Source organism: Megascapheus bottae, chromosome 13 (genome assembly GCF_031878675.1).
Source record: "Megascapheus bottae isolate mThoBot1 chromosome 13, mThoBot2.hap1, whole genome shotgun sequence".
NCBI classification, from domain to species: Eukaryota; Metazoa; Chordata; class Mammalia; order Rodentia; family Geomyidae; genus Megascapheus; species Megascapheus bottae.
In genome coordinates this window covers 20,471,236-20,484,154 of record NC_143521.1, presented here as the reverse complement: position 1 = coordinate 20,484,154, position 12,919 = coordinate 20,471,236, and the positions used below count along the sequence as shown (strand labels likewise).

At 37.4% G+C, this 12,919-nt stretch overlaps 1 protein-coding gene across 10 annotated transcripts in view; it reads left to right on the top strand.

Moving 5' to 3' along the window:
• The window catches only part of Rufy3 (RUN and FYVE domain containing 3), a 76,568-nt gene that overhangs the window by 8,622 nt on the left and 55,027 nt on the right, over positions 1-12,919 (top strand). The window contains exon 1 of one of the 10 annotated variants that reach the window (XM_090343468.1): positions 8,941-9,905. The exons of 5 other annotated variants lie outside the window; for them this stretch is intronic. In XM_090343468.1, the coding sequence (XP_090199594.1) occupies positions 9,728-9,905 (178 nt within the window). In that variant the 5' untranslated portion in view covers positions 8,941-9,727. Of the gene's footprint in view, positions 1-8,940; positions 9,906-12,919 lie in introns of those variants that run through there. 4 more of the 10 variants (XM_090343466.1, XM_090343467.1, XM_090343461.1 and 1 more) reach the window with 4 other exon arrangements.

Below are 12,919 nucleotides of genomic sequence, written 5' to 3'. Positions count from 1 at the left end.
TTTGAATTGTGATCCTCAGATCTCAGCCTCCTGATGTCACTAGGATTATAAACTTGAGCCACCACACTCTGCAGATATCAAGTATTCTTAATGCTAAAGTAATTGGTAACTGTTTCACTGAGGGAAATGTCTTTTTCAGCCCTGTCTCCATAGTCGTTGTAGAATGAACCAAGTGATTGTGCCCTTCCTGATGTCTGGGAAATGCTTACTTTACCACTTGCCAGCACATCACAGGAACAATCTGCAATGAGTTATTCATTCCTCAGAAAATTCCATTTAGGAAAAACCTGAACTACATGTGAAAATCAAGGGGCTAAGTGGAAGGTATGATTTGTGAAGCATTAAGTTACAAAGTAAAGAAACCAATTTAAAGGTTCTCTTCAGTCAATCAGTTTGTCTGTCTGCCTGTCTGTCTATGTGGACTAGAATTTGAAAGTCAGGACCTTATACTTACAGACAGGTTCCCCATCATTTGAGTCCCTTTTTATTTTCATTTTTTTCAGCCTGGGCAGGCTTGAACCACAATCCTCTTAGGTACATACCACTGTACCTAGGTTCAGATAGTATCTGGAACACCTTTTTTTGCTTGAGCTGACCTTGAAACTCTATTCTTTTAAGCTTAGCCTCCTGAGTAGCTACGATTACAGCCATAAGCCATCTCACCCAGCTCTCTTTAAAACTAATGAGTTGAAATTCACATTTAGGAACTTTTATGAGAATCTTACATGTGTTAATTTACTTTGGTCATTTCTTTTTATTTCCTCTGAGTTATGTTTGATTTGGAGAAATAATTAAGCTAGAGTTCTAAAGTTGCAAAGTATAAGAAAAAATGGACTACACAGAAGAATAATAGATCTGCCAACCGAACATGTGATCCTGAGCCAGTTATGTGGCTGAACCTGGGATTGCTTGTAAGAGTGGGTATTAGTATCCACTTTATACTGTACTTCAGGTTCAACAAGTGACAATAGAGTAATTTTTCTACAATGGGTAACATGAACAAACCAATCATATAATAATTTTATAACTTTTATAATAATTGCAACTTTGTACCAATGCCCTTTGAGAGAAATATAACCTCTTACTTTGAAGTGCTCTTTTATACTTTGAATTAATTATAATGTAGAAAAACCAAAGTATGTAAGCAGATGAAACATAATATATTTTGGATTTTTATCTTGGATTTGAATTCAAGGCTTATTTTTTTAATATATTTTTATTGTAATTAATAAAAGGGTTACATGATATTTGCCAGATAGAAGGTGCATTAATTCACTTACATTGATACTCTTTCACATGTCTTGGTCCCCATTACCCTCCCCCCACCCCCCACCCCCATCTTGGTTTTCCTCCCTTCCCGATCAAATTTCAAATAACCAAATACAAATAAATTCAATATATCAGATAACAAAGTGAGATGCTGTAACAATATGAGATACCCAAGGGACAGCAAAGGAGATCTTATTTATTTTTTATTTTTTTATTTTTTGCCAATCCTGGGGCTTGAACTCAGGACCCAAGCACTGTCCTTGGGCTTTTTCCTCAAGGCTAGTTCAGCACCACTTCTGGCTTTGCTATGTATGTGGTACCATGCTAGACAAACACTTTACCACTAAGCCAAACTCCCAACCCCTAATTTTGTTTTATGATCACAGACTATACCGTATTTTTCTTATAGCAAATATGTTCCATTATTGACAAATGAGTTCAACTGATAAAATTCATGTGTACATGAGAAAAAAGTCAAGATCTATATATCTTACATCGTGAGTGTTTACTCTTACCTTTTTTTTTTTTTTTTTTGGCCAGTCCTAGGGCTTGAACTTAGGGCCTGAGCATTGTCCTTGAGCATTCTTGAGGCTAGCACTCTGCAGCTTGAGCCACAGCACCATTTCTGACTTTTTCTGTGTATGTGGTACTGAAGAATCAAACCCAGGGCTCCTGCATGTTGGGCAAGCACTCTACCACTAGGCAGCACTCCTGGTCCTTACTCTTACCTTTATGTGCAAAGTAAATGTTTATTTAGTGAAGCCTCAACTGCAAAAACAGTAACTAGCAATATTTACAGTTATATGAATGTAATTATTTTCATTAATCTTGTACAAATAGATTTGTCCTCGTAAATCCATTGTTTATGAACAGTGAGTAACCGTCCTGAATACTCAGTGTTGTTTATCTGAAGATCATATATACCTCTTACATAATAAAATGCAGCTTTTCTTACTTATCCACAATTCTTATTTCTGAAGCCACTGCTGATCCTGCCATAAACTGGTAGGGTAATCAAGTTTTTTTCTTCTTCCCAAAAGTTTTAGTTGCTTTGTGCTCAGTCTCTTTGTCTCAAGCTCTGTTTTCTGCTTCTCTCCTTCTGGAGAGGGGTTGGAGAGAATCTTTTTTTTTTAAATTTTTTTTATTGTAATTAGTAAAAGGGTTACATGATATTTGCCAGATAGAAGGTGCATTAATTCACATACGTTGATACCCTTTCACATGTCTTGGTACCCATTACCCTCCCCCCCACACCCCCAGGAGAGAATCTTTAGAAGGGATGTTAGCCAAGTTTCTTTTTTAATCATCTAGATATTCCTGTTGTGCTAGTGTTTTGTAATCATTCCATACCTTCTCTTCATGGTAGTAAGTGCTGAGTGGTTGTTGGAAAAATTGTTTGTCATGGTTTATGTCAAATATGAATTCAAGTAAAGTAGTCCTCCTTTAATCTGTGATATTACGATGTTTTCATTTACCTCTTGTCTTAAAACACACTAGATGGAAAAAAAAACAAAATTGACAATTGATAAGCTGGATTTTTTGGAAGGGTGAGGGGGATGGGAGCCAGGATACATGTACTGAGGTTTTGAACTCATGATCTCTTGCTTGTTAGCCAGGCATATGTCTACCCTAACCATTGCCTCTGGCCCTTTGTGCTCTGGCTATTTGTTTATGTACTTATTTTTATGCTGATTCTGGGGCTTAAACTCAACTTGGTTACTTAGCCTTTTTGTTCATGCTGGCACTCCACCACTTCAGCTATAACTCTACTTTTGGCTTTTTGGTAGTTAGTTGAAAATAAGAGCCTCCCAGCTCTGGGTTCAAACTGCAATCTTCAGATTTCAGCCTCTCGAGTACCTAAGATTACAGGATTCAGTCACTGACATACTGATTGCTCTGGTTATTTATTTATTTTTTGTCAGTGATGGGGCTTGAATTTGGGGCCTGGACATTGTCCCTGAGCCTCATTGTGCTCAAGGCTAGTGTTCTACCACTTGAGCCACAGGACTTGCTTCTAGTTTTTGGTGGTTAATTGGGGACTTTTCTGCCTGGGCTGGCTTTGAACTGCAATCATCAGATCTCAGGCCTTCTGAGTAGCTAGGATTACAGACATGAGCCACAGGCACCCAGCCTAAGGTAGAGTCTCAGCTATTGCCCAGGCCAACCATGGCTAAGATGGCAGGCATGAATGACTACACCCAGCTTTTTTTTTTTTTTTTCTGTTGCCATAGGGTCTCACAAACATTTGTGAGTTCAGCTGACATGAACTGTCATCCTCTCAGTGTCAGCTTCCCAACTAGCTAGGATTATAAAAGTGTACCACCAAATCTTGGCATCAGCACTGGTAAGTTTCAAGTTGTAGACCATTTTAAGTAATACATTGAACTCTTGTTCCTTCCTGCTCCATCCTGCTTAAGACATGAGTCATTTTCTTTGTTGAATATATCCATACTGTAGGTGTTGCCCTCCCATTGGGAGATCAGTCATCCTGGTATTACAGAGCTAGTGTTCAAGCAATTTTTATGTAGTAGTCTAACAGTGTCACAATGCCTCTAATACCCCCTCACTAGGCATTGTAGCATTACACATCATCACAAAGAAAAGACATGTGAGTTCAGTGCTTTTACTGAATATTGCTATAATAGTTCTATATTTTACTCTTATTGTTTCTCTGTGTGTGTGTTTGTGTATGTGTGTGTATGCATGTGTGTCCTGGTCCCTGGAGTTTGAACTGAGCACTGTCACTGAGTTTTTATGCTCTACCCTCTACCACTTCAGTCAGTTTCACTTCCAGTTTCTTTGGTAGTTAATTGGAGATACAAGTCTCTAAGTCTTTCCAGCCCAGATTGTTTTGAACTATGATTCTCAGATCTCAGCCTTCTGGGTAGCTAGGATTACAGGTATGAGCCATTGATGACTAAATTGATTATATCTTATTATACATAGTTAATAAATAAGTTATCATAGGTATATATGTATAATATGAGGGGTAGTACGTAGCTCATTTGAAACTAACCTCAATTTCAGACATCCAAGGAAAACGTGGTTCATCTTTCCTGAAGATCTTGGGGAGCTTCTGTATCAACCCAAGGTCCCAGAGAACATCCATGTTTATTCAGTATTCCTTGTTCTATACTTTAAGAATGTATTGTTGATCTTGAGTCTTTTTTGTCTGTTTACCAGTATTGGGGCTTAAACTTTTGCTCAAGGCTAGTGCTCTAACACCTGAGCCACACCTCCAGTTCCAGTGACCAGTAGTCTTGCTCTCACAAATAGTCAGGGCTATTTGAAGCTGGGATTCTAGGAACAATTTCCACTATAATTTGAAAGTTATAATGTCAGCCTACTATGTTTTGAAGTACTGTATGGTATAAATTAGAAGCCACCCCCTTTTATACTTTTTCCTCCCAGCTGTGCTGGGTATTCATCTCATGGCATTTGCACTTGCTAGGCAGGTGCTTTATGACGTGAACCATGCTTCTAGCTCCTGTTTGCCTTGGTTATTTTTGAGGTAGTGTTTCACTTTATGCCTCCTATCTATGCTTTCCATGTCACTGGATGACAGGTGTACACCACTGCACAGCTATCAGTTGAGATGGAATCTTGTGGGCTGATCAGAGTACATGGTCAGAAAATATGACATTATCACAGTGAAGCACCCTGTACAACTATTACATACTAATAGAAATATTAAAAAAGAATACTGCATGCCACATACAGGCAGTTCACATTAATTCCTGTGATTCTCAGTTCCTTCTAACCAAGTAGCTAGGGGTATAGACTTGAGCAACCTCACAAGCTACCTTTATGTTTAAATGCACAAACTGGAAATGTGTTTGAATAAAAGGGAATTCTATATAATTAAATATGTTGTATATTTGTGTCTGTAAACTCTGTGATGACTCAAAATTTTAATCTTAGCTAATTGGGAGGCAGAAATGGGAGGCCAAGGATGTTAGTTCAAGATCCATCCAGACACAAGAGGAGGTTTGGCTGAAGCCACTTTCTAGTAAACTCAAGGCTCCGAATTAACCCCCAGTAGAATTAACCCCCAGTACTGAAGAAGAAAACAAAAAACACATAAAAAACAAAAAGACAATACCGCAACAACATAGCTCATGCCTGCATCAACACCAAGCATCTGGAGAAACTGTCAGTGAATATTTTGTGAGTGAGTGAATGAATGGTTCCCATTCCCAATGTAGGATAATATTGGAAAAACCGAAACAGGAATAAATAAAGCACTAGTATTTTATTTTCCTTAATAATATGCTGGTTTTCTTCCCCAATTATAATCATATATATACACACATACATACATACATACATACGAGTGATACTCCCTAATTATTTTTTTGTGCCGGTCCTGGGGCTTGAACTCAGGTCCTGGGCACTGTCCTTGAGCTTTTGATGCTCAAGGCTAACGCTCTACCATGGAGCCACAACACCACTTCCAGCTTTTTCTGTGTATGTGGTACCGAGGGTTTTATGCATGCCAAGGCAAGCAATCTACCAGTAAACCAAACTCACAGCCCCCAACAATCTTTTGACTTACAGTGGTGTGTGAGTGATATGCATTTGGCAGAAACTGCACATTGAGTTTCAAATTTCAGTCTTTTCCCAGTCTAGTAATATACAGTGAGCTGCAGCCCGTAATCATCCCATAGTGATAAGGGGAAACAACGAATATTGCACAGTGTGCAAGTGCTCCTTGTCTTAGGATGAGGCTATATCAGATAAACCTATCATAAGTTTGAAGTACCTAAATGTTTTTAAAGATGAGGATATATAGCTCAATGACAAAGCACGTTCTTAAAAAGTAGTTTTTGTTCTTAAAATGGTGATGTACAAAGGGGTTACTGTTTTATAAGCCAGGTAATGAGTAAATTTCTTTTGGGGGCAATATCAAGTCTTCCTTTGCTCTCTCTCAGTTCCCACCTCCCTGTCCCCTGCTCACAAGTTGTATAAGTTCATTTCAACATACTATCTACTGAGTATCACTGCTGCATTTGTGCTAACATTTTTGAGGTTTAGCATTCAACGTGGAACACCCCCTAAAAATGGATATAGTATGCCTAAGCTACTAAACAGCATAATTTAGCAACAGTAATGTAAATTGATACACAATTTAAAAATTAGATGATAGGAATGAAAAAACATCTTGTTTGTGTGCAGAGCAATGAAATATGTTGAAAACTTTTTGGTGGTTTCAGCCTGAATTCATTTTTTATTTTAGCATTTTAAAAATTTTTCTTAGAGGCAGGCATGGTGGCTCACCCCTGTAATCCTAGCTACTCAGGAGGCTGAGATCTGAGGATCAAGGTTCCAAGCCCACCTGTACACAAAAGGACCAGAGACTCTTAACTCCAGCTAACCTCTAGAAAATGGGAAGTGGGGCTTGGCTCAAGGGGTAGGGCCGTAGCCTTGAGCTGAGAGCTCAGGGACAACGCGCAGGCCCAGGAGTAGGGTAGTAGCCTTGAGCTGAATAGTTCAGGGACAGTACTCAGGCCAAGTTCAAGCCCCATGACCCACAAAAAAGAAAAGAAAAGAATTATATAACATACAATCAGCCAGGAAAGATCAAATTCAAAATTTAAAATATAGTTTCAACCAAATGGATATTGCTTTTGTACCATCATAAAACTGAACATTGACCCATCTTAACTCAAAGATTGCATTGTGTTCCTGGCCTGTGATAATCTGGGGGGTTAGATATGTTAAATATATTTTGACTTAAACTGTTTTCAGCTTAGGATGAGTTTATTAGAACATAGCCCCATTATAAATCAGAACAATATAAGTCAGAGTACATGTAGTTTTAAGTTATTCTCTTCTACCTTCCTTTTCACAATATAAAACTACTTGTTTAAGCTGGGCCCCGTGGCTCATGCCTATAATCCTAGCTTCTCAGGAGGCTGAGAGCTGAGGATTGCAGTTCAAAGCCAGCCTGTGCACTAAAGACCATGATAATCATTTCCAATTAACCACTAAAAAACCAGAGTGACACTGTGTCTCAATGGGTAGGGTGGTAGCCTTGAGCTGAAGAGCTCAGAGACAGCCAGGCCCAGAGTTCAAGCCCCATGACCGACCAAAAAAAAAAAAAAAATACCAGTTTAGTATCAAATTACAATAAAACACTGATGAAATTTTAATGTTTTAGGGGATTTTTCTTAGTTTTCAGAAATTAAGTAAATTAAGGTAGTATTATATAAAAAGAGAGTGGTCTTGGAATTTATTTCTTGATGTTGTATGTTCCTCCTTGAAACAGAATCCCTTAAGCTGGGAAGAAAAAAAAAGAAAAGGTTTCTTTCAAAAGTATTTTTTCCCATTATTTAGAGAATACTTTATTAGTTTCTGTAATCAAACACATGTAGGTAAGACCTTACATATTTATTAGTGTGTTTACCCATGTACAAATGAAAAAAATTAAGTTTAACATTTCTAGACCAATATGGCTATTAATTTCTGTACAATGCCAACTCAACACGGTAAACTAGGATACTTTAAGTTGACAGCACAGCTAAAATTTCCAAAAATTCAAATTAGATATGTATACATATATCTATTTTTTATTGTAATTAATAAAAGGATTACATGATATTTGCCAGATAGAAGGTGCATTAATTCACATATATTGATACCCTTTCACATGTCTTGGTCCCCATTACCCTCCCCTCTACCCCCCCGTCTTGATTTTCCCCCCTTCCCTATCCAATTTCAAATAACCAAATACAAATATATCCAATATATCAGAGAACAAAGTGAAATACTGTAACAATATGAGATAACCATTAAGGACAACAATCATTCATTGTATGGCTTTTATATTTATATAAAAAGTTCAGTAATAGCAGTATGTTATTGTCAAAGAAAGTCCTTAGAATTCCTTTCTTTACCATTGTGTAGCTCAGGCAGCCAGAACTTGTTGGTCCTTTGAGGTTTAAATTGGTCCTGTGCATGTGTGTGTTGGCTCTTTTATTTAGATGATTTGTCTTCAGTACATTACAAGATTGGAAGATTCCTTTAGTTTTACCTTCTGCTTAGAAATATATTACACACTTCCTTTAGAAACTTGGTATACAGCAGTATCAAAAATACTGCCATTAATCAGGAAAGTTCAGTCTTTTATTACATTTTTGCCAAGTCTTAACAGTAGTTTATATCTTGGAGAATCAAATTATAAAAACTTGGAAATAAGATACCTATGCTAAAAATCTGCTTTAGCTTTTTTTTTTTTTTTTTTTTTTTTTTTTTTGGCAGTCCTGGAGCTTGAACTCAGGGCCTGGGAGTTGTCCTTGAACATTTTTTTTTGCTCAATGCTAGTGCTCTGCCATTTGAGCCACAGCACCACTTCCAGCTTTTTCTGAGTATGTGGTACTGAAGAATCGAACCCAGAGCTTCATGCATGCAAGGCAAGCACTCTACCACTAGGCTACATTCCTGGTCCCTAGCTTTTTTTTTTTTTTTTTTTAAATGCCATCTTTAGTATCTAAAATGTTTTTAACAGCTATGTAGATAAAGATAGAAGTGAATTACATGCTTGAGAGGTTAGTCTACTTGCCTTTTATTTGATCTTTGCTGAGGAGTACCATCTGGCATTAATTGCCCTCCTGTTATTCAGCTCTTCTATCTCAAAGTGAGAGAAATTGATGAGAATATGTGCATTGTGTTATGTCTGATCACAGTTTGACTAGCACAGTCTGGAAGTGGGTTGTGCAGGATAAGAGAGAGCAGCCTAATTGCTCTTCTCGCATCAGCAGCATCTATAAAGCATCCTGGGAATTGCTTGCCCTGTGCTCAGAGCAGCTGGTCACATGAGCCTGGATTTTCAGTTCAGTTCATTAGTCAGCCATTTTGGTCAACACCCTGCTTACTGCGCACAACCAATCCTGTTAGAACTCAGCATCCTGGCTCATCGCAGCAGATCCTGGAAGTGGTTTCTGCAGTTCAAGATTTTTTTTAAGCTAAATTGAAAACACAGATTTATTTTTCATTCATTTTTTTCATCTTTTATACCTTTTTTTTCTGCACAAAGAAGGAGGAGGATTTTTTTTTTTTTTTAATTTGTGCCGAGGCCAGTTTCTTTAAAGGCAGCATTGACTGGCTGTGCAGGGTTTTAAGCCTGGGGGAAAAAGGATAGAGAAGGAAGATCAAAGGAGAGGAAGCTGGGAAAAGACAAACATCGTTTTATTTTGCTACTTGGTAGAAGCTATCAATAAGAAAAGATAAGTGTGCAATTGTTTTTATTGAGCAGTTGGTTCCATAAGCTGTTTTTCCTCCTTTTTGTTTTTCAAACCTTCCCCTCCACCCCTTTTCCTGATTGCTTTGTTTTAAAGCTTCAGATTTGGGATTTTTGTTGAGGGAGTTGTATTTTGTGTGTGTGTGTGTGTGTGTGTGTGTGTGTGTGTGTGTGTGTGTGTTTGTTGTGTGTTTGTGTTGTGGTCCCAGCTGAGTCATCATGTCCGCTCTGACACCTCCGACCGATATGCCAACCCCCACCACTGACAAGATCACACAGGCTGCCATGGAGACCATCTACCTTTGCAAATTTCGAGTGTCCATGGATGGAGAATGGCTCTGCTTGCGAGAGCTGGATGACATCTCACTTACACCTGACCCAGAGCCTACACATGAAGGTATGGTCAGATCCCAATCTCTCCCTACTGCTAGTGTCTCTCCAGCATCCTCATTGTTATAGGGGAGGGAGGATAAGGAGAGGTAGGAAGAGCCTACGTGCTAATTGTTAGCAATATTGAAAACCTTTCATCCTTACTTACCACTCTATTCTCCTTTTCTTGCTTACTGAGGAAAAAAAATTTCCTACTTCTGAGGTCTCCTTTCAGAAAGATGCTTGTGTTCCTTTAGAGTCCTTTGTCTTTAAGACTCTAATAAGAGTATTTGAGGCCACTTGATACATCTGATCCTAACCCATAGTGAAAAAGCTCTTGACTTCATACCTATGTTAAAATAATATATAATTGTAGCTTTTTTCTTAATAGTACATTAAGACAGTATGACTGTAAAGATAGGATAGTACATGATGACTACACAGAAACACAAGATCATTAGGATATAATTATCCTGTCATCAGGATATAATGTTAAGCAGACTGTGCTATCTAAAAGATATTTGAAAAGCATTATTTTGTTTAATAATATGCATTAAGTTAGATAAAAAGCAATTTATATTCAGTACTAATTTCATGAATATAGAATAAAAAACTCATATTTTAAAAAGGCTATCCATGAAAGTTATGAGTCATTTTTTATGTTATTCTAGCATATTTACTACTATGACTCATTTAAAATTTCTACTGTCTTTAATAATTTTGTGATCTCTTGACTTACTTTCTCCTAGAACTGTTCCTAAATTGTGTGGTGTTTTTAGCTCCTAGTCTTTAATTTTCTTAATGCCATGATGAAAATAGTTTTGTTTTTATACAGTGGCTTCTCAGGCTGGGAGTTTGGCCTAGTGGTAGAATGCTTGCCTAGCGTGCACAAAGACCCAGGTTCAGTCCCTTGGTACCACATGAAGTGGTGCTGTGGCTCCAGTAGGAGAGCTTAGCCTTGAGAAAATCCAAGGACAGTGCTCATGCCCTGAGCCCAAGCCCACGACTGGCAAAAAAAACAAAAACAAAAAAATAGTGGCTTCTCATCATATGTCTGTTCTATACCCTTGATTAATAAAGGTAAAAACACTTGTATGTAAGGAAAAATTTAGGCATATCTATATAGCATAGAAAGGACCATAAAGTAACATAACCAATTGAGTCAGGGAAATTGATTCCTTGCCCTTGACCTTGTGTTGCAATCTTATCATGACCCAGATTTCACCCAGTAGGTTTGATAAAGATTTTATCTCCCCAGATTTAGCCTTAAAAAAAATTTTAGAGACTGCCAACATCACTTGACACCAGTCAAGTATATATAAACTTAAAAAACAAGATTTCCATAGGTTTTTTTTTTTACTGCCTTTTACATCTGTTGGGTTTAATAAAATTTGTTTTTTAATAAACAGTATCCTTCAGCCATGTTTCTCAGAATATCCCAGGGATCAGAAGTTATCAGTTAAAATTCCAAGCAGTGCCAATACTATTTAAAACAGTCTCCAAGGCTTTAATAATTTTTAGGAAAGGAAAATATAAGTTGAAAGTTGCCAAGAAGGCTTTTAGCAAATACCTATTTACATATTTTATTTGGAAAAAAATCCCCATCCATTTTGAATATCATGCTATGTAAAATATTCTTTTAATAATAAAACCTAGTTTTTCAGTGTCTCAAGAATAATAGTAGTTTTAGTAGAAGACTCCTATGTACAATAGTCCTATGGGTAAGCAAAAAGAAGCTGTTTGGTTCATATAAACATTTTTAATGTGCTATTTGAATTCTTTATTAAGAAATCTGTTGCCATAGATTAAAATACAGTAATGTTGAAAAATGTAGAAAACTTCAAATTAAGATGTATATTTCATAGTTTTGTTTTGGGGTTTTTTTTTTTTTTTATTTTTTTGGTGGGTCTTTTTTGTTTTTTTTGTTTTTTTTTGTTTTTTTGCCAGTCCTGGGGAACTCAGGGTCTGTGCACTGTCCTTGGGCTAAATTTAAGGGTTAGCGCTCTACCACTTGAGCCACAGCACCACTTCTGGCTTTTCTATGTATGTGGTACACAAGAATTCAAACTTGAGTCTTCATCTGTATTAGGCCAAACTCCTGGCCATCATGGCTTTGATGAACAAAGCCAGATAAAGGTTTCCATGGCATTAATTGTGGAAAATGTGGAAGAAAACAGAGAAATGTTGATGGCAAAGTGGAGATTTTGCATTTAGTCAAAAAAATCAATTATATTAAATGACTAGAAATAGAAAGACACAAGGCTATGAAAGCATATGTAACTGTAATAATCTAAGAAACTAAGCAGAGGCTGGGAGTTTAGCCTACTGGTAGAGTGCTTGCCTAGCATTCATGAAGACCCAGGTTTGATTCCTCAGTACTACAAAAAAGCCAGAAGTATTGCTGTGACTCAAGTGGTAGAGTTCTAGCCTTGAGAAAGCCCAAGGACAGTGCCCAGGCCCTGAGTTCAAGGCCCAGGACTGGCAAAAAAAAAAGAAAGAAAAAGAAAAAGAAACTAGGCAGCACTTGAGGGCAGGGTGTATGTGTGCGTGTTTTTTCTCTATTTGTAGACTTTAGATATCTGTAAATAATCATTTGGAACCAAGAAATATCTATTTGAACATTAATACCAGTGAAATCTCTTAGATTTAATTGAGTTATAAGCATTGGTCAGTGATGATGTGAATAACATAAAATGGAGCTAACCTCGTGCCTTAACTCATGAGTATGTAGGCTATTTCTTGACTGATTTGTAGAGAAAAAGAGTTGGAACAGTCCTATAGGAAGGGCACCTGTCTGCCTAAGCAATGTTATTATCCCATTTACAAATGAAGAAATTGACATTTGGGGATACAATTAGTGGTTATAACCAGAAATAAAACCTTTGGCTAAGTAGTGGTGCTGTGGCTCAAGGTGGTAGAGCACTAGCCTTGAGCAAAAAAGCTCAGGGACAGCACCCAGGCCCTGAGTTCAAGCTCCACAATCCACAAAGCATAATTAAAATGTTCTTAAATTTATGTGCCATTAATTGCATATAGAGATTT